This window comes from Kryptolebias marmoratus, linkage group LG5 (assembly GCF_001649575.2).
Source record: "Kryptolebias marmoratus isolate JLee-2015 linkage group LG5, ASM164957v2, whole genome shotgun sequence".
Classification (NCBI taxonomy): Eukaryota; Metazoa; Chordata; class Actinopteri; order Cyprinodontiformes; family Rivulidae; genus Kryptolebias; species Kryptolebias marmoratus.
Genome location: NC_051434.1, coordinates 9,554,515 through 9,578,802, shown reverse-complemented (window position 1 = coordinate 9,578,802; position 24,288 = coordinate 9,554,515). Strand labels below are relative to the sequence as shown.

Sequence of the window (24,288 nt, the reverse complement as noted above, 5' to 3'; positions counted from 1 at the left end):
GGTTTTAACAATATTAGTTCATGTGTTTAGGAACATGTTTTATAACATCTGTTGTGCCGTACGTGACCACTAGTGGCGCTGCGGTAGTGTTGCCAGATAAACGATTTTGTAATTATAAGATAAGTTTTTCAAAAAATCCAAACATAAATACTTTTGATATTTTCGTGTGCCATAAACAAATGTCGTTTTTACCCCGCTTCGCAAGCAACCACCACGGACCGGAAAAGCGCAACCCTCACTCCACATTTACGATAATTTTAAAGCGACAGCACGATATGACGTGATTACTTATCTGGCAACCCTAAAGCTACGGCCACATTTAAAAGGGTATGGCATGGAGATACAGCTAGCAAGAAGCAGCTAGCTTTACTCCTCAAAATGACGCCGACGGTGAAGAGGTCGTCCTCACAGGAAACTGGTCAACTAAATGTAAGCCTGTAGTTTATTTATCTTTAAGGATTAATAAATAATTTGATTACAGGAAGCGTTAAATTTGTAACGTAACATGAATTCGTGAAACTCTTATATTTTTCGGGTTGTTGGAGATGACGTGACGTCACAAACATTGGGCTCTTGTCGTAAAATTGAGGTTTTGACCATTATTGACACTCTGGACGTGTGATATCTGTGCCCTTTTTTGTCCATTTTCATTTTAGAAATGTCTTTTTGTCTGCTCGTGTCCCTTTGTTTTGACTGACTGCGCATGCGCAGCGGAGGTTCGGTTTTATAAATAAATGAAACCGTTTTGGTTGGACGGGTGCCCGAGAAGCTCAAAACAAAGCAGAATTGCAAAAGGAACGTAACCGGTTTTATCGTTTTCTTTTGTTCTTGCAGAACGGCGTCAAAGAACAATATGCGGAGTGTCAAAGTGCTTCAGAGACCGAGGACGAACCTTTGCTCCGGGAGAACCCCAGGCGGTTCGTCATCTTTCCCATCCAGTATCCGGACATCTGGAAGATGTACAAGCAGGCACAGGCCTCTTTCTGGACAGTGGAGGAGGTGGATCTTACAATATCAGTATTGCAGACTTAAAAACAAAATAAATAAATATATAGTTATTTGACTGTGTTGCCTCGATCACAGGTTTATGTTTATGTAAGGTTCTCACATTGCATTGTGCAAAAAAAACAAAAAACATCTTCCTACATTCCCAAATCCATCCGCAAAATGTTTTTTCCCTAATTTGAGTCCAATGCATTGTTAATGTTGTTTTTCAGGTTGATCTATCCAAAGACTTGGTGCACTGGCACCATTTGAAGCCCGAGGAAAAGCACTTTATCTCCCACGTGTTAGCCTTCTTTGCTGCCAGTGATGGTATTGTCAACGAGAACCTGGTGAGAGCTGGCACTGAAATGTTTCTCTGCTGTAAGAAACGCCTCGTATGATCATTAAGACGAGGCCAGATGTAATATTTTTTGTACGTACAGTTAAAGGAAGAACTGACATGCAGTTAGTTGGGACTCCGTCAAACTGTTTTTCAAGAAGCTGCCAAACCATACTTTGTTTTACTATTACCCCACTGATTATCTTGGTGCATGAGTGGCAGCCTGACAGAAATATGGTTTACCCAGTGTGGTTCAACAGTTTGCTTTGGGGTTTTTTTTCTCTCCTCGACAGGTGCAAAGGTTCAGCCAGGAAGTTCAGCTCCCTGAAGCGCGTTCATTTTACAGCTTCCAGATCCTCATAGAGACAGTTCACTCAGAGATGTACAGCATGCTCATCAACACTTACATCCAAGACCTGAAGGAGAGGTCAGTTAACTTAAGGTGGCTCTGGTAAACCTGCAGGACTTTTGCAGAAGCTTTGGTGTCTGTGTCGTTGCAGTCTGAAGCACTGTTGTCAACTAATTTCCTAGAGAGTTCACACAAACTCAAATATTCACCTGGTCATAGATAGCATTCCCAGCTGCAGCAGCTTTAATGTTGCTACATGCTACAAACATGGCCATAACTACTCGTAATTCTTCTAAAAGTGTTTTAATGGTATGCATGTTTTCAGCTTGTTGCATTTATTTCATCCTACACGTGTATGCTCCAGTCTGTCTGTTTTTTTTAGCATCGCAGGAAACATCAGTCGACTTATTTTATTCAAATCTTTAACGTTAGGAATAGTTATTTTAAATGCTTTGTAATCAGTTACAGTTTTTGTGTTGCAGGGACTATTTGTTCAACGCCGTTCAGACCATGCCCTGTGTCCAACGAAAAGCCGACTGGGCCCTCCAGTGGATAAATGACAACAAATCCACCTTTGGTAAAGAAGACGCAGTGCTAAAAACTCAACAATTAAAACTGAAAATGAAGAACAACATTGGCTTAAATGGAACTCCCCTTTTTATGGTGACTAAACCATAACTTTGACTCTTCCATCCTCAGGGGAGCGACTTGTGGCTTTTGCAGCTGTGGAGGGCATCTTCTTCTCGGGCTCTTTTGCTGCCATCTATTGGCTAAAGAAGAGAGGCCTCATGCCCGGCCTGACGTACTCCAATGAACTGATTAGCAGGGATGAGGTGAGATAAATTCACTCACAATGGGGATGTCAAACTAAACAGTTGAAAGGACTTCTTGGATCTAAATGCAGCTGGAAATATACACTGTATATGCTGTTACAGGAAAAAGGACATAGTATTTATTTTTATTAAAGGTGCCGGTGTTAACTAAATAGTGATTTTGACATCTTATCTTATTGTGTTTTCGACCCAGATGATGCAGGTTTATTCCCTCATGTGTCAATGTATTTTAGCGGAGAATATCCTGTCGTGCGACACATATGTGAAAGACGACAAAGTTAAAACAAATGCCAGATTTTTTTCAAACTCAAGGCCTGTTTAATGAACAAGGATTAGTGACTGAGTGCTGCACTCACTGGACTGGGTTTATCTTTAGTTGTTCTGTGCAGAGAGCATTTAAAACAGTCAGGATTATATCTGAGGACAAAAGGTTTCTGTTAGGGCTTAGATAAATACCTCTGGGTTTGTTTAACCTGCTTCATGTCACAGGCCTTAACTCTCGTATGTAAAGATGACTAGATTTGTATTTGACAGCTTCTGTTTTCCTGATCGCTGAAATACCTAATTTTTTAGGCATTCTTTTCTATAAAAATGGAAATTTTTGTACTGTAGTCTGTCTAGAAATGCTTGCTTAGCCCAAATTAACCAACATTTGTTTAAAAGTCATTGTAGCTTGTAAAATAGATTCTATTTTGGGGTAAAAAGGTGAATGATAAAGTCAAAGAGAGTCTGAAAATGCAAACATACCTCATCTACATACAGCATCAAAGCCTTCCACAAACATCGAGGAAAACCCCAGTATCAGGGAAATTACCAGATATTTCTGTTTTTATGTCAGCAGTTCTGATATGTTTTACTTTTTCGCCCCCACAGGGTCTGCACTGTAACTTTGCCTGCCTGCTGTACAGCTACCTGGTGAAAAGGCCATCAGAGGAGAGAATCAAAGAAATTATCAACAAAGCTGTTAGCATCGAACAGGTCAGATTGTTTTTTTTTTTAATTTAGTTAGCTTTGCTGGAAACCTAAAAATCAGATTATAAACTGTTGTAACACATGTTTGTTTTCTTTCTGTATTTGTTGCTTGAAAGAACTAAATTTTAAACCATCACTGCATCTCTGTAACTAATCATTTCTTTTTTTTTTTTTTTTGGTCCAGGAGTTTTTGACAGAAGCGCTTCCGGTGGATCTAATTGGGATCAACTGTACCCTCATGAAGCAGTACATAGAGTTTGTTGCTGACCGTCTCCTCGCTGATCTCGGTCTTGAGAAGGTATTTCCATTTAAACAATCATAAAATGAGTTTAAACTAAGACAAACGCTGTCAGTGTTCATTAAGTTTTAATGGAAGCAGTGATAACTAATTTTAATACATGACAGCAAAGATCCAAGAACAGTCAGATGTGTTTTATGCATCATTTGACTAAAATATATCCAATTAAATACCGGTAAAATGTGTTGTTTTGTATTTTAGGTATATGTGTATTTGGTGTTAATCTATTTTTGTTTTTTTAAAAAAGGTTTACAATGCGGAAAATCCTTTTGACTTCATGGAGTCCATTTCTCTGGAGGGAAAAACAAATTTCTTTGAGAAAAGAGTTGCTGAGTATCAGAGATTTGGAGTCATGTCAAGCATGATGGACTGTGAATTCACTCTGGACGCAGACTTCTAAAACGGACATGACACGGTTTATATAAGGTTGTGGTAAAAGGTAGTTATATTCTAATTAATTTTAAGGTTTTACACATCATGACAATAAAAACTGACTGATTTCTCAGGTTTTAAATTAGGTAAATACAATCTTAGATGTTTAACACAAGACATATTACACATTAATAGTTATTTTATAAAACTCAAGCTGCGTCTGGAAAAAACTGTTAACGCATTATTTATTTTTTTGAGTCTTGGAATATTTTATCACAACTTTTAACAGCAGTAACTTGTTTTATTTCTTGAGGTATTTATCTAATTTTAAAACCTGGTAACAATCCAATGATTATTATTATTATATCATGAATGTCAGGCAGAAACCTTGGTTATCCATAATCACAACTTTTCAGGAAATTTGGCATCAGGGAGATGGGGGACATAAACTCTGTGGTTGCAAATCATAAGAGCATTTTGACACTTTTCAGTGGATGGTCATCTATAAAAATGCAGATATAAAATGTGACCAACAGTTGATTTATGCATAAACATACAAATGATAAACAGAGAAACAAGGTTTTTGATTGATGACAACCATTTTCTGATATGTAAAACTTTAAAATTGAAAGAGGGTGTAGTTTGTTTTACTCCAGGGCTGTTTGTTCCATTTGATCTATTTATTTATTTTTGCTAAGATGTGTACAGACACAGTCTTGTGTCCTGCTACAATTCTATCATTGTATCTTAAAATAAAATCAAGTAGTAAGCATATTTATGTGGGTTAAACTCCATATATTGACAGTTTAAGACAGTAAGGGAAACAAAAAGCACTCTGGCGTAGTAGATCGTCTTTGTTTGCCTGACAGCTGCAAAAATGTTCTTCTGGGTCATCTTAGCACCTCTTTGGAAATTAAAAAAAAATGTTTATTTTGTTTGCTATTTTTGGTGCTGGCTTTTATAATGTACAGTCAAATTAATTTGCTTTTTTTCTTTCTTTTTTTAAATTTGAGAGTCAACTATAACTTTTTGTGGGAGACTGGGAATAAATATTTTTCTCTTGTCTCTTTATTGATTTTTTTTTTTCCCGTAAGAAGAGACAAATTATGTTACAGCACCATCCATCATCTGTCTGTGGACAGTTTCTTGTTCCAAGCTCTAAATTGATAACCCTTTAACACAGAAATGTCAACCTGCACAGCTGGACACCTCATGGGCTAAGGATAATCCCCATTGATTTCAGGTTGTGAAAACCTTGTCTGTGCTCCAACTCTGCAACCGTGTAACGTAGGAATGTCAAACGGCATCGCTGGAGACCTCAGTCTCATCGTTTCCATCCCCCAGGTCTATAAAACCAGACAGTGACTGTATGTGGATTATATTGCATGTTTTCTGATTGGCATTGCATCCAAAATGAACGTAACAAATCCATATTTAGCCTGGTCTTCCTGGCATCTTCTCTCCAACATATCCATCCATCATCATGTTCAATCCAGGCTTGTCATCCACTGAACACAGCCACCTGTAGAAATTAGGACAAGTAGCTATTTAACACATTTGCAACAGTAATTTACAAGAAAATAAAATTTATCAATTGGACAACATTAAGGCTACCTTTGTAATGCATGTGGGAGGGGAAATTTTCTGAGTATCCCTGAGGTATTGTGTCTTTGTATGTGTGTCTTTGGTGCATGCAGATGGAGTGAGGGCAACTCTCTGTGCTCCTTTGTCCTCATGGCCCTGCTTCTCCATGAACTCTAGCTGAAAATCTGAAATTTCAAGGGTAAAAATTAACAACCTCTCCTTCAGATAATAGCAGAGGAGATAAAAAAAATAAATAAACGTGCAAGAATAAGATGTATATGAATTTTAAAGTGCTTAATTCATCTTACCAGAGTAGAATTCAAGCCGTTCTTTGAGCTCCTCATTAATGAGGTTTTTTTTTTTTTCACTCAAATCCCCCAAAAGAGACTTAACTGTGGTCTTTGCCCTCTTTTCTCTAGCCATGCTGTTTTTCTTCTCCCGCTCCAGACATTCCGCTCTTGCCAAGGCGTCCTTAAGTTTAGCCGTGAGAGCGGTAAGAGAGGCGGGCAGGGCGTAGCCATGATCCTAGTAGTCAGAGGGATGAACTTCACATACATCACTCGAACACCACTAAAGCCCTCATTCTGTCATGTAGCAGCAGCACTGTGTGTGTGGCTTTATTTGTGTGTGTGTGTAATATGAGTGGCAGGAAACAAGTGAGATTTTAATATGGCCATTATGATGTGTTGTTTAAAATAGAAATACTCACATCATTAGGCCGAGGTTGAGGGCGTGACCTACATGTTTCTGGGGCATCCTGAGACACCGCAGACAGACTAGCTTCAGCTTTTCTTGAGGTTACTGTCGTCCTGCGGTTTTCAACCTGAAATGAAAAAGCATCATGAAAATAAACTTTACAGTACATATAAACACAGGGAGGAACACGTTTCTCACCGTGCCTTGTGACTGACAATAAAATATGTACATTTATGAACAGTAATGATGCACGTACTCTTTGAAGGTGAACGTGGAAGCTGAAAATCGATGGTATCACACCATCTCTCAGTCGGACAATCTGACCGGTTCTGTCAAAATCCTCCTGTTTAAAATGCTCACTGCACAGCACCGATGAATCACTTGCTGTGAATCCCTCCCTCCTCAAAGATACTTCCCACCTCTTCCTCATATCCTTTCCTTTGGGAAACCTTCAAAACAAAAATGGGAGATTGGGGAGCGTCTACACAAAAACACTGCACAAAGGAAGTCAATCTTATTTACTTCCTATATCTGGGGTAGGCAACCCTGGTCCCGGAGAGCCGCTATTCTGCATGTTTTACTTGTTTCCCTGCTCCAGCACATCTGATTCAGTGATTAAATCACCTCTTCATGTTCTGCAGAAGCCTGTTAATCACCCACTGATTCAAATCAGGTGTGTTGGAGCAGAGGAACAAGTAAAACATGCAGGATGGTGGCTCTCCAGGACAAGGGTTGCCTACCCCTGTCATATATTCTCCCTATTTTTCCATCTTTAAATTTAAACAAAAGTCCAATTTTGATGCATGCCTGTTGATAATGATAATGAACCAAAGTTACTGAAATTATGAGTAGGCTTGTTTGAAAACTTCTTGTCTTCAAATCTCGGTTGAACCTGGTGAACACCGAACATTATAACTAATATTAGCTGCCATTTCGCTGGTGGACATTCTATTCACAAAATACAAACAACAATAATAAGTTCATCTTACTTGTGAAAAGTTATCCCCCGAGCCCTGACGTCAACAGTCCGTCGATTTGAACACAAATAAGCCGCGCAGTGCTGAGGCATCTTCTGCTCTTTAGGTTTACCCAAATAAGAAGGAAGACCGCTCCAAGATGGCGGCCGTATTTCCTGCCGATGCGGGGTCTGTGGTTTCCACGAGCCACCCCTTCTCGGCCACCGTACTGGTAGCTGGAAATGAAAGCTAACGGCTAACGTTTACGTACTTTGTCAACATGGCTGGGGACTTGCGGAGTTTCGCGCTGGAGAAAGCCGAGCTGCTCTCCAGCCGCTTGAAGGAACTCGTGTCTTCGGGCCAGGGCTTCGTCCGGGCCCAGCTCGGCGTGGACCTGGGTCTGAAGCCCGAGCTGTACCCGACCTGGGTCGTCCTGGCCACGGCCGCCTTGGGTCTCCTGCTGCTGCTCGGCGCTTCCTGGGCCGCCGTCTGCGGGAAGAAGCGGGGGTCCCCGGCCAGGCGGAGCGGCGAGGGGGAGCCTGGCAAGGCCGACTTTGTCCGAAGCGTCAAACCGGAGGAGCACAAGAAGAGGAGCAAGAAGAAAGCCTCCGAGAAGGTAACGAGATGTCCCAAAATCACGGCGACTGAATCAAAACAATAGCCTTTCACTGTTAGCTTCAGTACATGAACTCAACCATCCATTATTGGTCGTTTGTTGACAAAAGCTTCACAGGTTGACGCTTCTTTGCTCTGTCTCACACACAGTGTCGGCATAGCTCACTTTGTTTACACATCAGAGCTTAAGACAGATGAGGTTTTTAACCTACCAGCAAAAATAAAATCAACCATTTAAACTAAATAAACCACCAATCAGTGTGAATGTAGCCAGAGATGCTAACTAGCTGAACGCGTTGCTAACTGACACGTCATTGTTTAGATAGCGAAAAATGACAGGCAATAAGAGTTCCTGAAGCTTTATTTTATTTATTTATAATTTAAATGTTCATGTATGTGACTTTTTCACTCTATTGTGTTGTTTTAAATTGGGAACAGTTCACAAAAACACTGTTATAATACGGTTTATTATTAAAAATGTATGCTTTAAATCGCATAAAGGCGAAATAAAAGTGGCTTGGACTATTTAGATCTGGCCTCTTGATGTCCTCAAATGAAAACCAGACATTTATTTTATGGGGACAGTCATAACAATGTCTTTAATGTCTTTCTACCTGATGCCAGCACAGACATCTGTCTGTGTTTTGGACTAAAACGGGTCTGGTTTGTGTATTTCTACGTTACAGAAGTACTGATGGAGCCAAACAATGAGCAAAGAATTACTTAAAATGTGTATATGTTATTTAGCTGTCATTATCTATTCAGTATGATTCATAAAACACAAACTTGTCATTAAATCAGCCTGGCATAACTTTTTTTAACCAAGCTTTAACTGCGTTCGAACATGGACAAAAAGGTTAAAAGGTTAGCTATATGCTGGTGTTCAGGTCAGAACCAAGATTATTAGGACAAAATTAACTTTAAGAGTGCAGAGAAAACCTTTTTTCTGATTGTGTATTTTTTGTGAAAAAGGGGTATGGTGATATATATGGCTGATGTTTCATTTAAAAAAAATAAAATGTCACCATTAACAGGGCTCTTATTTTTCCTGATTTTTATCAATTGGTTATTTTTATTTGCAAACTGATTTTAATCTGAAGCTATGAAGCCATGTTTGTTAACTGCAAATAAGTACCTAAGATTTGTTGTTGTTTTACTCCTAAAACCTTACCATTGTGGGTTTTTTTAATTGTTTTTAAGAAGACTCAGTCCAATGGACAGCCTGTGGTTGTGGCTCAAGAGGAAGTCAAAGAGACTGTGGCAGTTTCCAAAATCTCCCCACCGATCAAAGCTGCAAAGGTACGACCAGATTTAAAGGGATCTGAAACCCAAAGATCTGCGTATTGTTTCAGTTTTAGGTTTCAATTTGCCACATGCATAAATAAGACGACCAACAAAAGCCAGGATTGTAGCTTTAATTTTATGATTTTTTCTTATTTCTCAGGTACACAAGGTTCAGGCCCCAGTTCAGGTGAAAAAGAACAAGAAGAAAACCAAACCAGATGTGAAACCAGTTCAGCAGTCACACACAAATGATGGGAGGGAACCTGATGATGGTAAAACTTAGCTTATAGACAGAAAACATTATAAGAAATTCAAATATTCAAACAATTAAGTGTCACCTAACAGATCTCCTGTAAAGTCTTACTATCGCAGCTCGTATTCACATGATTTGTTTTATTTGTTCATGTCCATCAGGAGTGTGGGAGACCAAAGTCAGCAACCGAGAAAAGAGACAACAGCGCAGGAAGGAAAAAGGCTCTGAGGATTCAGGCAGCTCAGGAGGTGCTGAAGCTCCAAAAACCAACATGAAGGCACCTGTAGCCACCAAGAGGAACAAAGGAAACCACGGTAATAACACTACAGATGAACCTCGCTGTGTTTATTAGAGCTTTAAAACATAGACTAACCTCCAAGAGTCATGACAGTTGTTTTAAAATTTGTAACAGAGGATATCAGCATATTCAGAATGCAGATGAACACAGCGATGAAAACCTTTTTCCCGAACTTGTTTCAGAGAGCCAGCGTTCCAGAGCGGCCAAGAAAGGGGACGCAGCCGGTGGAGCTGGTAAGAAAACAACACTGAAGCATTATACACTCTTTGTTTTGGAAGTAAAGTTGTGTCAAGTTTCAGGATGATATGGAGGAGAGTTTGTAGAAGCTGTTAAATTTTACTGACAACAATCACTTCCAGTGTCCACGACACCTAAAGGGGAAATCATTGTGTTTCCATTAGAGGTTTTTGTCAAGAAAACTGCAGTTTTTTCAGTATTCCACATTAACTTTCAGCTGTTAGTGGTTAATAAAACTGAATTTGAGTGCATGTGATTCCATTCTCCTTCGTCTTTCAGTTTCCTCCACGTGGAGAGGGGAGCCTTCGGTCAATGGCAACAACTGGTCGGACGTGTCCCTGAAGGCCGCGGGTCAGATGGGTTCTCTGGGGGGAACAAAGTGGACTCCCATACCCGCCACCAAACATTACAGAACTCCGGCTGATCCACAACCCTGGGCTCAGGAGCCACCAGGTACCATCATCTGAACAGACCCTTTTTTTGTTGTTGTTTTTTTTTTTTTTTTTTTGCAGCGACAATTTCCTAAAAGTTGGAACAGGATGGACTCTTTTTCAAACCCTGTATTTCATTTAAAACAATCCAAAGACAGCATTTTAAATGTCAAAAGTTAAAAATGATCTTGTTTGGGGAAAAACACAAACCTAATTAAAGTAATTGTCAGCAGGCAAGTTTCTCCATTTGGTGCAAAAAGGAGCATCAGAGAGAAATTATTAGATAATAAAAGTATAAATTTACCTGATAACTGAGCCAGTCTTAGGTTTTTGTTTGTTTTGTAAATCAGCTTCCACCTTAATGTGGATTTCAAGACTGCAAATCAAACAAAACAGGAATTAATGTAGTGAAATCGGGTGCAGTCACTGGGTTTATACACACAAGTGTTGAGCTGCTCTAACATTACTGCCTGTTTATAAGACACATGGAGACAGGATATTCACCACCAGTCGAGGGTTTGGAAACACCACCTCGTGTTGAATTAATATAAAGGCATATCTAAATGTTTCGCTGATACTAAACAAATAATAGGTGACCAGATATTTTACTTATAAGAGATTTTCAAACACAGATTTGTTTGCTGAAACAGAATCTCCCTGATGTTTTTGCTTTAATGTGTCGTCTGCAGCAGCTTGGAGCGGCATTGATGGTGACGGTCAGATAAAGACCACGTCCTTCTCCGTCCTGAGACTTAACGCCACAGGTTGGTGCAGACACACCCTTCTTCCTGGACGTGTTATTTCAGGAACAGCTTGTGATTTACTCCGTGTCTGTCTTAGACTCGTTACCGAAATCAGCCGAGCTGCAGTGGAAGAGCCACCCTGAGGTTGATGATGAATGGTCAGGATTCAGTAAGTAGTCACTGTCTCCGTCTCATTAGTGCTCGATGAGGGAAGCTGTTGAGATTTACTTTCCCTTCTACCCTCAACTGTTTGATTTGCAGATGGGATGGCAGCAGCAGATCCCTCCTCTGACTGGAATGCCCCCGTAGAGCACTGGGGAAATTATGAGGAGCCGCCTGTTCTGATGGCAGCAGCTTCTTTGCCGAAGGATCAGGCTGCTCTCACCAAGGTTCGAGTCTTTATGATCTTAACATAACTGTTTATACACATGCAGCTGTGGGACTGTACTGTCCTGATGTTGTGCAATTTTTCCTATATTCCCTTAAATGTTTCCTGCCATAAAAATGCCAGAATACGACGCCTAAAATACCTTGTGTGTGTTTTGTTTTTTGTTGCCGTTCTGATGTCAGGTGTCAGATGATGAGAAAGACGCTGAAGATCCCTCTGGGGGAGCGGCCAAATCTAAGAAAAAGAGGAAAAAGAAGAAGAAAACCGAAGACGAGCCTGCATCGGATTCTCAGGCAAGAGAACAACACATCAGGCTTTTAAGATGAATGTTTTCGAACCGTACCAAGTCGGGTATTAGATTTGTTTTGTTTTTTTGTTGGATTTCAGACGCAGAGCCAAGCTCCCACAGTCGGCGCAGCAACCAAAACTCAAGACCTCCCCGTCCGGCCCTCAAATTTGAAAAATGCCAGCATATCGTCGTCTCAGAGTGAGTCTCATCGGTTTGTATTCAGTCACAACGAGGCCCACAAGGCGAGTTAAAGCAGAAGTTATCACTTCTGTCAGAATTACAGTTTTTCTGTTCTTTTTTGTCCACAGAGAAGTCTGAGAAGACTGCGGAGCCTCTGAAACCCTCTCAGAAGAAAAAGGTTAGAATGGAAACTTGAGCTGACGCTACGAGCTGCAAAGCATATGCAAATGATTGTTTCAAAATTATCACAAGCAATAATCACCAGGTACGGCTTCTGTCTGAGGTGCATCGAGTTTCCTCTGTTATAGCGACAAAATGAAAGCAAGCAGCAGATTCCACCTGCTGCAGGAAAGACTCGCGGTCCTGTAGACTGAAAACCGAACAAATCTTGCACTATTTGCTGCACTGCAACCGGGGTGGAGTTCCAGGTGGGATTTCTATCGAGGTATAAGTTTAATAGTTTTAAAAAATGTTTTTGTTCTTCCTCATCCTAGAAGATGTTTTTTTTGTAGTTTTTTTTTTTTTTTTTGTAACTATTAAGCCCAAAATTACAAAACGGGTTTTATTTGTATTTTCTTGTTGGTGTTATAAAAATCGTTCCCCCATTTTGAACCCTTAACTGATGCACTTTGCTTTGTTAGCCGTCCTGCGACCTCATTTATGATGTGCTAAAATGCTCTGAAGCATTGGACTCGGGTTGTGTTCAGATTTATCGTAGAAAGCTGTCCAGACTCCAGAATTTATATTTTCTGTAATAAATATGAAGTGACACTCGTCATCGAGCAGCTATATGAAGGACTGTAAGGTTCATCTGAGACTGATGAAGCATATTAGTCACAAAGTAGGTTAAATTAAACTAATAAGTGAGTATCGTTTAAAGTAATGTCTTGTTGTGTTGAAACTTGTTTTTGAAGGAAAAGCTGGACATCGTTGTGTTTGTTTCTGGACGAAGGGCTCCTAATCCACCTCGCACGTGACCGCCAGAATTAAGAAACACACTTTTAACATCTTTCAGTAATGTTAACAAATTGTAACATGAAGCATAAATAGCACTGTGTCAACAGGCAGCACATATATTCTTCCATGTGACGCTCCAAGAAATCAAAGCAGCTATTGTCAGGGTTTTGATTTATTCAACCTGCTAAGAAAGAATTACACTGGAGTGGCTCGTTGTCTTTTGTGAAGGCTTTCGCAAGAGGAGAAATTCCCAACAGCTCCTAACGGCGTGCTGTCCAGGAAGTTATGCCCCTCCACTTGGGCTTTCTCTTTATTTAAAGGAAGAAGAAATAAAAAGAAAAAAGGGGTTGATCTTAGCAGGCCAAGGCCAGTTCTGATCATAGCAAAAACACATAACACATCACTGTTTGGGAGAGCCAGATGGTGTGGCGCCCGCCGGCCCGCCGTCTGACCTTGGTCTCTCACGTAGGCAGTGTTCCACATGAGCACAAAGGCTGATAATGTAAAAACCCTAACAGCCATATTGTTCAGAACGACAGCTGTGGTCGGAGTCACTTTCAGTGGATTAAAAAACAAACAAACAAATACTGAGGCTAATCTGCCTCTTTAACATCGAACAGTTTACGTGGATTACCCTTCTAGTTGCTTAAAAGATTTTGATAAAACAGTGAATTCAGACAGCTTTTTGGTAGGAGCTTATCTTGTATATTTTAATACTTTAAGACCGCAGTAACTGATTTGAACCACCAGGTGGCACTTTAATCTCAATCTTAGATTTTTGTGGGATAACGTGATCAGATGGTAACATTAACTGGTGTAGTTCCTGTTTTTAATCGGCTGTATCTGTGTTTTCTGATCAGCTTGTGTGTTGATTTTTAATGGTTTCTTCTGCACTCTAGATGTTTGTTTTTTACTTAAGTTTCTTCCAGTTTTGTGCTAGGAAAAGCCATGCTGTACGGACAGACTGTAAGGGCTTTTTCCAGTTTTGTAACGGCACTGTGCAAAAAAAACAAAACAAAAAAAAAACAGTTTTACTGAGTTCGTTTTACCGTGAACGGATTGTTTTTACTACCTTTTTTGTGGAACGTAAAGAAAAAAACTTAATTTTTTAAGTTTACTCCTGGACTCCATGATGTGGGTGTTGGGTTAGAGTTTTTTAACTTAAACAAGACGTTTGCGAACACACACACATTTTAAGCGTATACATTTTAAAGGAATTTAATTCCGTTGCCTTAACCTGTAGATAAATAGAAAGTCCATCCAGTTGCAAGTTTTGATGTCAGAGTTTATTTAATTTTGCATGACTTTGTTATTAATAAGTCTGTATATAAATGAAGGTCAATCTTTGTGCTTTAACTGTGGTCCAGGAGAACCAGGATATTTAACAGCTTCCTCTTATGGTGGGCAGAGAGTCTTCGTGCACGATGGTGTCAAATCAACTCACTGGTGGTGATAATTGTGCTTTTTTTAATTTTTTATTTTTAAAGTGATGTTTCACTAGAGCTTCAGGTGCCCTTTTGTTCACTTTTTACTGATGAATAAAATGATTTAATGTATTTATACAACTGTCTCTAAGAAATGTTTGGGTTTTTTTGGGAAGGATTTTGTTAATTAGAGACATTGGAGAAAAAAATGATATTTCTATGTTTTGTTTGACAAAGAATTAAATGATAAATTAAATGACTTTTGCTTTGTTGTGGAGTTTTGTTTCTGGACACTGAAATATGGTAAAAAATGTCCTTTCTTTACAGGAAGTTTGAATGTTTTTGGATGGCTTCTAAACTTTGAAAAAGAACACTTAAATTTATAATTATTCACTAGTTTGAAAAATCACATTTTTCATTCCCCCCACTGGATCAATGTGTTTGTTCAATCTTTATTCTGACCTCAGGGTCAGATTATTAATAAATCCATAATCTGTTCCCACTTTTATGCTGATTAAACCAACTGTACTGTTCGTTTAAGGACTCTTAAGTTACTCAAAGTGTCATATTTCACTAACCTGTCGGACATTAAGATTTGGTTAATCTCTCATCATTGCTCCTGGCAGCACGGTTCCTCGTACCAGGCAACAAGTTGCCCATTTTAGGCTCAGTTTAGTCAAGTCTGAGGAACTTGGGAGTAGTTTTTGATCAACCAGTACCTCTAAACTTGAATAAAATGTTTCTATATTAAGAAGGCTGGTGTCAGAACATGACGTGGGGATTGTTTTTTCCTCCTGTTCAGGTTATTGATGCTATTTTTTACTTGACTTAATGAAAGTTGTGATGCAAAATGCTGCAGCAGCGCTCCTAACTGGGGGAAAAAAATAAATAACTCCTGTTTCCTGTTGCGTTTTAGCAGAATTTCCTTTGTTAAGTTGTACTTTTCTCTCCCTCCTGTTGTTAAACTGATCCCAGATCTGCCAGGGAGCCTCTGTGGAGCAGATCTGTGTTGGAGGCGGGTTTGGTTGCACCTTTCCCTCCCCGGAATGAACCGTCGCCTCAGTCAGTGTGTTGAGGCCATCGTGTGGCCTCCCCCCTCCTCCCCTCCCTCACCCAGCCTGACCTCCTTCTACTCATCTATCTCTCATCCTTTATCACTCGGTTCATTTAGGCTTTACCGGCTTTTAATCTCTCCCAATCTAATTCAGGCTGCATTTCAGCGAGATGTTTTCTGCTCATCCTCGCCGAAGGGCTGTTGTACTTTTCCTTCCCCTCCCTGTTCGTGTGCATAAAAGGCAGATATAATAATAGTGCAGGGTCACCCTGTAATGGATGGTATGTTGCTGCTCAAAGACCTGCTTTAAAAACATCTAATGCAGAAAAAAAAAGGGAAAATCTGTGTCTGAAACCCAAAGGGTTTACAAAACCCCTAAAACGAAGTGCAGCAAAGCTGTATTCACATAAATATTATCTGTAAAAAAAATAGATTTTTCTGTCAGAGAATGAGGGTTAGAAACCCTGTCCCGTCATTTGCACCCTGCTTCAGCATTTAATGAAGCCGTCGTGTCATTCCAGGAGAGGAAAATCCCCAATCTGACTGTGACGCAGTCCACCCACCACAGCTTAGAGCTGTGTTTACTGGTGGCCCATCTGTCGGCATGAAATGAAGTCTGGGCTGCCGCTCAAATGTTGCACAAATCTGCACGTCTGCTGCAGTTTCTTTCAGCGTGGAGACTGGTTTGGGACCTTGAAATATGAGTGAATTATGTGGTGTCAAGTGTGTGGACCTGTTGATTGTCGGCGGTTCAACTAAGTGCTTCCGATCTTGAAATCTGCATCGTCTGCTGAGTGCTGTGCAAAAGTTTTAAACAGCTCCTAGTTTCTTTTTGACTTTCCTCCTAGGGAGCCAGACGTTTCTGTAATCTGTTAAAGTGACCAATCTTTCCGAGGTTTGTTTTTAAATTTGGGCTAAAATGAGGGGGAAGAAATTGGACAAGTGGAGGGCACAAGAAGAATGTGCCAGACTCCGAATCTGATAATTACGTCTGTAAGAAACAGAGGGTAAAAATCAGGCAGAGACCTGACAGATGCAGCATCCCTCTGCACCAAGTTCTCAGCTACTAGCTCTCTGAGAATCACCTATTTGATATCTTCCATGTATTCAGTTAAAGAAATAGGGGAGAAATTGTGCCAAAGTGCCAAAAGGTGAGATGCAATGTAAATGCTAAATTGTCTTTTACGTGTCAATACAATGGTGGCTCATCCCTTGAGTTTAGGAGCTGGGTGATTTATAGGTCAGAGGGGGTTTACCAAACAAAATATGATTGCTTTGAAAATGAAAAAAAACCCAACAACTTTGAACCTCAGTCAGAAAGCCTGAATCAACACTGCTCAAAAGTATTGTAAGAAGCTACCATTTAGGAGCAAAATATTACAAAAATGAGGGATGGATTAGGACTTTTGCACAATATTATACTTTAAGAAGTAAAAAAAAGACATTGAAGTAAAATAATTTGTATGATTTTCTGTATTTTCAACCCATCATCATCATCATCAGTCTCTCTCACTTTGGTCAGGGGAAAAAAACCCTCCGTGGTCACGTGACAGGAGGATAATCCAGATTAACAGCTCCCCGCTCGCCTCGCCCGGACTCCGTTTGCGGAAACGCCGCTTTAAACGCAAACTGGATGCGGCGCCAACTCCTCAGTCTCCTTCGGACATTCTCGCGTCGAGTGACCTCCACAAACGCAGTCCCCGTCTTTCGGCCGCATTCATGAACTAACCTGCGCGGTTTTTTGTTTTATTTTTCCCAGCGTCGTCAGAGATGATTTCGCCGTGGGACCGGTGGTACTCGACGAGCTGCTGCCTCTGCTGCCACGTCCGGACGGGCACCATCATCCTGGGGATATGGTACACGGTGAGTCCGGGTCCTTCAGCCGGATGTGAAGGAACGAGGCTGGATGTGGGAAACAGTCCGTAAATATTAAAAAAATATTAAGTTTCAGGGCGAAGCTCGGCTGCTAACTACACCTGCTTTTTCTTCAGGAGGCGACTCTAACATCCTGTTAGCTGAATATAAATAATCACCCTTTTTCTTGCAAGATTTGACTCATAAATGTACTCCAATGAACAAATAACTGCCTAACACAACATAAAATCACCCTTTATAGTGCCTATAATGTACCATAAAGACACTTTATTCACTAATTAGTTCCATTTTCCAGCCTTTTCAGTTAAATTTGTCCCACATTTGCACCCATAGTTCAGTAATCCCTGACCTTTTTTTGGGGAAGCTTTATTTCCTTTTTCTCACTTTAATCCTGCAGTTAATCAGCACTGACAGGAATTACTTCCTGCCACTTGTTTCCCCCCCATCTTTTAAACTGGTCATGTAAGATTTACAAGGGGTTATGTTTCTAATCCTGCAAACCAGATTAGGTTTGTGTTGATTAAACCTGGTCAGCAGGTCATTAGATAAACTTTGTTTCATAAAAAAATCACATCTGAAGGCTGTAGTCTACAAGGAGGATTCAGAATAAATCAGTATTTAAAGTACTTTTTGGTCTTTTTATGAAGTATTTTGAAATGAAAGGTCAGACTTTTTATATTTTCTGATGTTTTCTTGACCTATAAGTGAGGGAAACACAACTATATTAACATATTTCCTGATAAAAGGTGAAGTTTAGAGGTATTTTGATCCGTCAGACAGGATGTTTCTGGAGAAACTCTATGTTCGTTCTTGTCTTCGGTGCCAAACACGCGTGTGTATATTTATATTCATATCAGCAAAGTATGAGCTATGAGCTACGCTGACAGGAAAAGTGAGGAGTTTAAGTATTTTCCAGATCTGGGTACATGTAGACGGAAGAAATCAGTGTTTCCAGACTCTTCTACCTGTTGTTTCTTTTTAGAAAATATCTAAAAGTTGCTGAAATAATAAGAGCATCTGTTTTGTTTTTAAACCTAGCCACCAACCTGTTTCCTTTTGGTTCATACAGCGAGAGGATTTCCAATTTACAGAAATTCTTTTTAAAAAGGGCAACAGATACAGTTTTTGCTGCGAGATGCCTTGTATGTGCTATTTGTGTTAGGGGAAAAAACAGACTATTTAGGCAACAAGCAAAGTAAATTAAAAGAGAAAGAAACTTTGAGTCAGTTTTCTATTTTAGGTTGTTAGATTCTGACTAAAAATATCTTTACTTGGCAACATAATAAAGGAATTTACTCAAATTAAAACAAAATACAGATTTAGAGTAGCAGTGAGTTTTTAGTCAGAAATTAAGAAGTAATTTTGTTTTTTCTTTGAGGAAAAACAAAGATAATTTCAACATCCAATAATTTTACACAAGTATTCAAATCTGATGCAAATGTCAGATTTTAGATCTTCTGCAGTCTTGATGCCTCATTCTGCTCTTTTTTTTAAACAGTTTTCGGAAAAACAAGTTTTGTAGACATATTTCTTGACCCTTTTTTTGTACTTATACTCAGAGTTTTACCTCGAGGATGGAGATAAATATTGATTTTATTTCATCCCCCACTTTAGATCATCAACGCGGTGGTCCTGCTCATCTTGCTGTCGGCTCTCTATGACCCGGTTCAGTACCGGTACCACCTGAGCAGCGCCGAGCTGGGCACCGACATCGACGTCATGGACGACGCAAGTAAGAATGACGCGTGCTGAGACGACATTTCCATCATGAAACAAAAAAAATAATTAAAATAAACACTACAAGTTTCAACTTGACCGGTGAAAACATGTTTTTTCCCCTGGTCTTTGAACACACCATGCTAATAGATACTTTCACACTAATAAAAGCACAAATTCTGTGTGGAACAGGGCTTTTCAATTAGCGGCACAAGGGCCAAATCCAGCCCACTGATGGGTTAATTTAAAATAAAACTAGATTAGCTGACTAGCCCTGGTGTAAAAGGTTTCACTGAGCAAGGAAAATCTAAAATTAACTTTTTATACCTGTAAGGTGTTGAAAAATAAAGTTAGAGGAAACACAAGAAGCTACTAAAGGAAAGCATGAATTTCCTACAGAGGATCATAAGCTGATCACTTTACTGCTCCGTAAAATAAAAGCGTTTTTTTAAGACTTAATCATTAAAATTTTGCAATTATCAAGCTGTAATTTGTCATACATGCAGCTACAATAAAAGGAATGAATGAGTTGGCAATCTAATGCACCCAACAGGAAATTAGAGTTTTATTTTTCCAACAATTTTATAATGAAAACTGCTGCAGTTAATAATAATAATAAAAAAAAGTATTTGGGGGGAAAAAGTGTCCCATTACCTTCTGAAAAGATGAAAAGTTTGTGGCGCTGTAATCTGGTTTTTAAAGTAAAGATACTTTCATGTTTTTCTGTTGGGTTTTATTTGTAGAAACGCCTCCGTCTAACAAGCTGTAGGATCTCATTTGAAGGTTTAAAATGGCAAACAATAAAAAGCCCTGGAACCTGCTGCCTTTTTGGAGTTAAATATTATTTATGCAGTCATTTATTCTTGTAGAAGAGAAATCTAAACCGGATAAACCTGTTCTCAGCAGGTCAGAGTTTTACAGAAATCTGAATCGGCCTAGAAAACCTCAATCGGTTCAACTCTGATCTGATCGTTTCTGAAGGTTCTGCCTGAGAAATGACTTTTATTCATCCACGTGCTCCTGCAGCTGTAAGACCACTTCTGTTTTGTGGCCGAGGCGTGTTTTCTCCTGAAAACGCTGCCCCCAGCTGAGTAAGCGGCGCAGCGCGGAGAACAAATCGGAGCGCGTGTGTGTTTTCATCGCTCTCCGCCTGCAGCGACTATCATCGTCACGGTCGCCTCTGGAAGACTTCAGACACCGTCACTGGCAGCTGATTAAAAATGACTGCTCTAATTCTCGGATTAAGGCGGCCATGTTGACTGACTCCCCGCCTAACGTGGCATTTAAGCTTGAGCTGCGTCGGTCAAATGTTGTTTGCCTTTGTGCACAAAAACCTCTAATGTTTAAATGCCTGGACAGGTTATATAAAGTTTTTCTGCTCTCCCAAGTCATGCTTGATCCCAGCAACGGCAGCGTCATCCTGGAGGTCCTTTAATCAACTTTAATTTCACATCTTACCTCTTTTAGTGTCCCCCGAGTGGCCCTCTGACAGAGACAAGTGTCTCATCAGTGAGACGTGAGAAGCTGTTACATGAAGGCAGATTTGGCACCTCTTGCGTAACCGTGTTGATTATGTTCTGTTCATGCGTGCAAAAAAAAAATAGTGAGAATACTTAAGTTGCCTTGTTGTGTGAGAAGCTGTGTCCCCCGAGGAGCTCCTTATTGTCAGATTACAACACATCAGGATTTATTCAAACTTAGGTCTTCAAGCCTCAAGGGTTTATCATTTAAAGGGTTAATATCGGTCAGTATATTAAAGTTAATGCAAAAACTAAAATGGCTGATTAGAAAAGGTTGATTTACTCACAGTATAAATGTTCTTCTTCGAGACAACACAATGTTTATTTATGGAAATGTTGGTTTAAATGGAGTAAAAAAGTTTCCACAGGTTTTCTGTCAGATTCAATAAGATAAAAATGGGTTGGGCAAAAGTTTCAAAACAATAGTCTGTTTACAGCATATTAAATTATTTGTTTCAGTGTCATGAGTTATCAATTCATATTAAACTGTCTCCATTTATCTGCTTTTTCTCCAAAAAAGAAAAAGTTTACGTGCAAAATGTAACACAGACAAAACATATTAATCATTTATGCTTCACGAACCTAATCTCCAAAGAGGCACAGAATTTCTTTTTAAAGTATAAATCTCTGTCTTCTTCTCTGCTAAACTGTGTGTTTTGACAGATATCTGCATAGCAACAGCGATATCGCTGCTCATGATCCTCATATGTGGCATGGCGACTTATGGTGCTTACAAGGTAAACCCACATCTGGACACCAGAGTGTTTAAATTTGTGTTCCCCCCCCCCGTCTAATCCTAATCTCTCTCCCACTCGCAGCAACATGCCGCGTGGATCATTCCGTTCTTCTGCTACCAAATCTTCGACTTTGCCCTTAACACGCTGGTGGCGATAAGCGTGGTGGTTTATCCCAACACGGTGCAGGACTACGTCCAGCAGCTGGTGAGGCCCGTTTCAGCCCGACTTAAACGCCTAATCTGGGGTTCTTTTTGTCGCACTAAACGTTATTACCTGTTTTGAATCGAGAACCGGCTCGCTGTTTAGTGCCTCGCCGAAGCATCTGTTGGGCGAGGAGGGATTCGGTGAGACCGGGCCACCCAGGCAGGAGTAAAAGTGTCAGTCGTGTAGATTTGGGGTCCATTTAGGCCCCGCTTGTTTGCTGAAAACCGAGGGGTGAAGTTTTAGTCAGAGGCTGATTTGAAAAAAGGACCTCGTTTGTCTTTTTTTTTTTTTTTCTCATTCAAAGTTATCTTTTTATTTTTTTTTTTTTACTTTCTTTCTTTTTTTCCTGTTCCAGCCAGGGACATTCCCTTACAAAGAGGACATCATGTCCACCAACAATATGTGCCTAGTGTTTGCAGTGCTCCTCTTCATCGGCTGCATCCTCTCCTTCAAGGTAAAAACAGTCCCTATGAACAGTCTCCAAATTTAACCCACCTTAGAACCTACACCGAAAACAAGTTTCTGAGAAATATGTATATATATCCATGAAAAAGCACACTGTAAATCTTTTTTTATCATCATGTAGGATGTAATTAGGGTAGCTAATTTCCCCCCGCTGTTAGAATGAAACATATGGCTTTTCTAATGAGCCCACCGGTGTGGAGGTTCGGCTGAGGAACGGCCTCGGTGAGATGGTCACGCAGTCAGAGAGCAGAAGGTCAGGGACGTCAGGAAAACCCAACTCCCGTCAAACCAATTCTCCTCTCGCGCTCGGACGGCTCTCCGGGGCGCGGCGATGCTCCGGGCCTCTCGGGTGAGATGGGGCAGAAAGTTGCGGTCATCTGTGCGATCAAATCAAAGTTGTTTCTCCTCTAAGCTGAGATCAGAAATGTTCTCTGCGCAGATCCGAAGCCAGAGCCGGGGTTTGACGATGAGAAGTAGCCACTGGACAAAAGCCTCCAGTGAAAACGGAAATAAACTGCATGCCTTGGTTTAGTTTATAGGGGAAGCTGCTCCGAAATTCTGCATTTGAGTTCACATTTATGATGCTGGCCCTAGTTTTAGTTGACGGGCTGCACGTATGGCATGTCGGCTTCTGTGTTTTATACAAGAGGATCGTTGTAAAAAAAAAAGAAAAAAGAGCCAGATGGCGAATTTCAAAGAGTCCTCCAGCTATCAGGACAGAGCAAACACCTGCTGAAGCTCCTGCTGAAGCCAACATCCTTCACTCCGCTGCATAGACAAGCAGGAAAGGAGCGAGCTGGAGGGGAGAAAGATGATTAAAGAATGAGAAGGGAGGAGATGTGAACGGCTGAATGGAATACAGACAGAGGAAGAACCAAACAGAAAGAGCTCATTTGGCACTGACGTCTCAGCTCCTCGCTGCTGTGATGAGACTCGTTTTACAGTCGAACTGAATAAAAATCGAGCACCGAATGATGTTTGAAGTAAACGAACGTTAAATGAAAAAATAATAAATCTGTGTGAGGAAGTAGAGAGACTAAAAATCTAAGCTTACATTTCAAACGCAAGCGAAACGCTTCTCGCCGGTCGAGCTGACCTCACACAGAGAGAGAGGTCAACTCAGCAGATGGTAAAGTGATTGGCCAGCACTCTGCAGAGGCACCAACTCAGCAGGCGACACACACAGACACACACACACACACACACACACAATGAAGCTTCTTCATCGAGGCCCGTTAGGTTGCTGCTGGTAAAATGGTGGAGGCTGCTAAAGAAATGTACCAACAGTAGTAACAAAATGTGCAGACACGAGTCTCTAGAGCTGATTGTGTGTTCCTGTTTTTGTGTTTGCCTCCCCCCCTCCTGGGTACAGGCCTATCTGATCAGCTGCGTGTGGAACTGCTACAGATACGTGAGCGGCAGAGGCACCACAGAGGTCCTGGTTTATGTCACTACCAATGACACCGCGGTGAGTCCTGGTGCTCGTCACGCGGCGCCTCAGCCCGACAACACGCCGACAGTCCCCTCCACTCTCGCATAGCAGCGGATTCTGCTTTTCACCGTCAAAGCTGAGACGCAGTCGTTCTTATGAAGACAGGAAAGTTCTGTTCAAGTTCTGGTCTCAGACTAAATTTCTTGTTAGTCTGTGTGCTCAGGAGACAGGTGGAGAATATTTCAAGCAACATTTATGTCTTTGAAACATAAGAGTAAGTCCAGATTAATCAGTAGATTCATTATTATAAATAATAGATGCAATATTTTAAAACAGCTTAGTGAACAGAATTTGCTGAATAGTTTTCCCAGAAATTGTTAAAGATCTGCTTTACAAATAGTGGCATTCAAACAACTTATATGCCAGTAAAAGGTGTATTTCTGAGGACTTTTAGGTCGCAGCTTGTTCTGCTAAACGGGGGAACTCTGGAGACCGGATTAAAATCTCTCGTCTTGTTTTAATATTTTGATGAGAAGACATTTTGTTGTGTATTAACTAACCGTCAGTGTAGATATGAAGGCTTGAGTTGAGGTGATAAATATTGTAAGGTAATCCTAAAATCCAACAGGAAGTAAGCCGAGTTACAAATACCCTGTTAATATTTTCTGTCCTCCTGTGGGTGTTGGTGCAGCAGGGTGGTGTAAAGTGCACAGCACAGATGTTTAGGATTCTGTGTTTGTCGCCACACAGCAGGTGCTGCGGGTCGAAACGGATCCCGGCCACTTTGCCCCCCCCCCCCCCC

The 24,288-nt window shown here is 40.5% G+C and overlaps 4 protein-coding genes across 6 annotated transcripts in view; 3 read left to right on the top strand and 1 right to left on the bottom strand.

Annotated features, from left to right (window-relative positions):
• Nucleotides 1-293: 293 nt before the first annotated feature.
• On the top strand, nt 294-5,211 carry rrm2b (ribonucleotide reductase M2 b). Its single transcript, XM_017424219.3, has 9 exons — nt 294-429; nt 835-999; nt 1,218-1,334; nt 1,618-1,751; nt 2,156-2,250; nt 2,373-2,506; nt 3,380-3,484; nt 3,663-3,776; nt 4,024-5,211. The coding sequence occupies exons 1-9, from the start codon at nt 379-381 to the stop codon at nt 4,174-4,176; spliced, it is 1,068 nt and encodes a 355-aa protein (XP_017279708.1). The 5' UTR covers nt 294-378; the 3' UTR covers nt 4,177-5,211.
• On the bottom strand, nt 4,850-7,548 carry LOC108240625 (THAP domain-containing protein 6). The gene is made up of 6 exons (XM_017424230.3): nt 7,418-7,548; nt 6,685-6,877; nt 6,442-6,555; nt 6,041-6,257; nt 5,763-5,917; nt 4,850-5,670 (listed from the first exon to the last, which is right to left on the bottom strand). The coding sequence occupies exons 1-6, from the start codon at nt 7,495-7,497 to the stop codon at nt 5,650-5,652; spliced, it is 780 nt and encodes a 259-aa protein (XP_017279719.1). The 5' UTR covers nt 7,498-7,548; the 3' UTR covers nt 4,850-5,649.
• Nucleotides 7,549-7,631: 83 nt separating this feature from the next.
• Nucleotides 7,632-13,248, top strand: mtdha (metadherin a). Of its 3 annotated transcripts, none has more exons than XM_017424205.3 (12): nt 7,632-8,000; nt 9,203-9,298; nt 9,444-9,555; nt 9,698-9,850; nt 10,017-10,067; nt 10,351-10,524; nt 11,192-11,266; nt 11,343-11,414; nt 11,507-11,634; nt 11,816-11,926; nt 12,021-12,120; nt 12,231-13,248. In XM_017424205.3, the coding sequence occupies exons 1-12, from the start codon at nt 7,665-7,667 to the stop codon at nt 12,296-12,298; spliced, it is 1,476 nt and encodes a 491-aa protein (XP_017279694.1). In that variant the 5' UTR covers nt 7,632-7,664; the 3' UTR covers nt 12,299-13,248. The 3 variants fall into 3 exon arrangements, with proteins under 3 accessions (XP_017279694.1, XP_017279685.1, XP_037831562.1); XM_017424196.3 differs by having other exon boundaries at nt 9,200-9,298; XM_037975634.1 differs by having other exon boundaries at nt 9,200-9,298; nt 12,021-12,133.
• Nucleotides 13,249-17,030: 3,782 nt separating this feature from the next.
• The window catches only part of laptm4b (lysosomal protein transmembrane 4 beta), an 11,897-nt gene continuing 4,639 nt past the window's right edge, over nt 17,031-24,288 (top strand). Inside the window, exons 1-6 of the mRNA XM_017424240.3 lie at nt 17,031-17,400; nt 19,027-19,144; nt 21,312-21,385; nt 21,467-21,589; nt 21,945-22,043; nt 23,427-23,522. Of these exons, the coding sequence (XP_017279729.1) occupies nt 17,308-17,400; nt 19,027-19,144; nt 21,312-21,385; nt 21,467-21,589; nt 21,945-22,043; nt 23,427-23,522 (603 nt within the window). The 5' untranslated portion in view covers nt 17,031-17,307. The remainder of the gene's footprint in view (nt 17,401-19,026; nt 19,145-21,311; nt 21,386-21,466; nt 21,590-21,944; nt 22,044-23,426; nt 23,523-24,288) is intronic.

Coding starts and splice junctions, on each gene's coding strand:
- rrm2b (XM_017424219.3), top strand. CDS start 379: ATGACGCCGACGGTGAAGAGGTCGTCCTCACAGGAAACTGGTCAACTA. Junction 2,507..3,379: donor AACTGATTAGCAGGGATGAG/GTGAGATAAATT, acceptor TCGCCCCCACAG/GGTCTGCACTGTAACTTTGC. Junction 3,485..3,662: donor AAGCTGTTAGCATCGAACAG/GTCAGATTGTTT, acceptor TTTTTGGTCCAG/GAGTTTTTGACAGAAGCGCT.
- LOC108240625 (XM_017424230.3), bottom strand. CDS start 7,497: ATGCCTCAGCACTGCGCGGCTTATTTGTGTTCAAATCGACGGACTGTT. Junction 6,258..6,441: donor CTCAACCTCGGCCTAATGAT/GTGAGTATTTCT, acceptor TCTGACTACTAG/GATCATGGCTACGCCCTGCC. Junction 5,918..6,040: donor ACGGCTTGAATTCTACTCTG/GTAAGATGAATT, acceptor TTGAAATTTCAG/ATTTTCAGCTAGAGTTCATG.
- mtdha (XM_017424196.3), top strand. CDS start 7,665: ATGGCTGGGGACTTGCGGAGTTTCGCGCTGGAGAAAGCCGAGCTGCTC. Junction 10,525..11,191: donor CTGGGCTCAGGAGCCACCAG/GTACCATCATCT, acceptor TGTCGTCTGCAG/CAGCTTGGAGCGGCATTGAT. Junction 12,121..12,230: donor CAGCATATCGTCGTCTCAGA/GTGAGTCTCATC, acceptor TTTTGTCCACAG/AGAAGTCTGAGAAGACTGCG.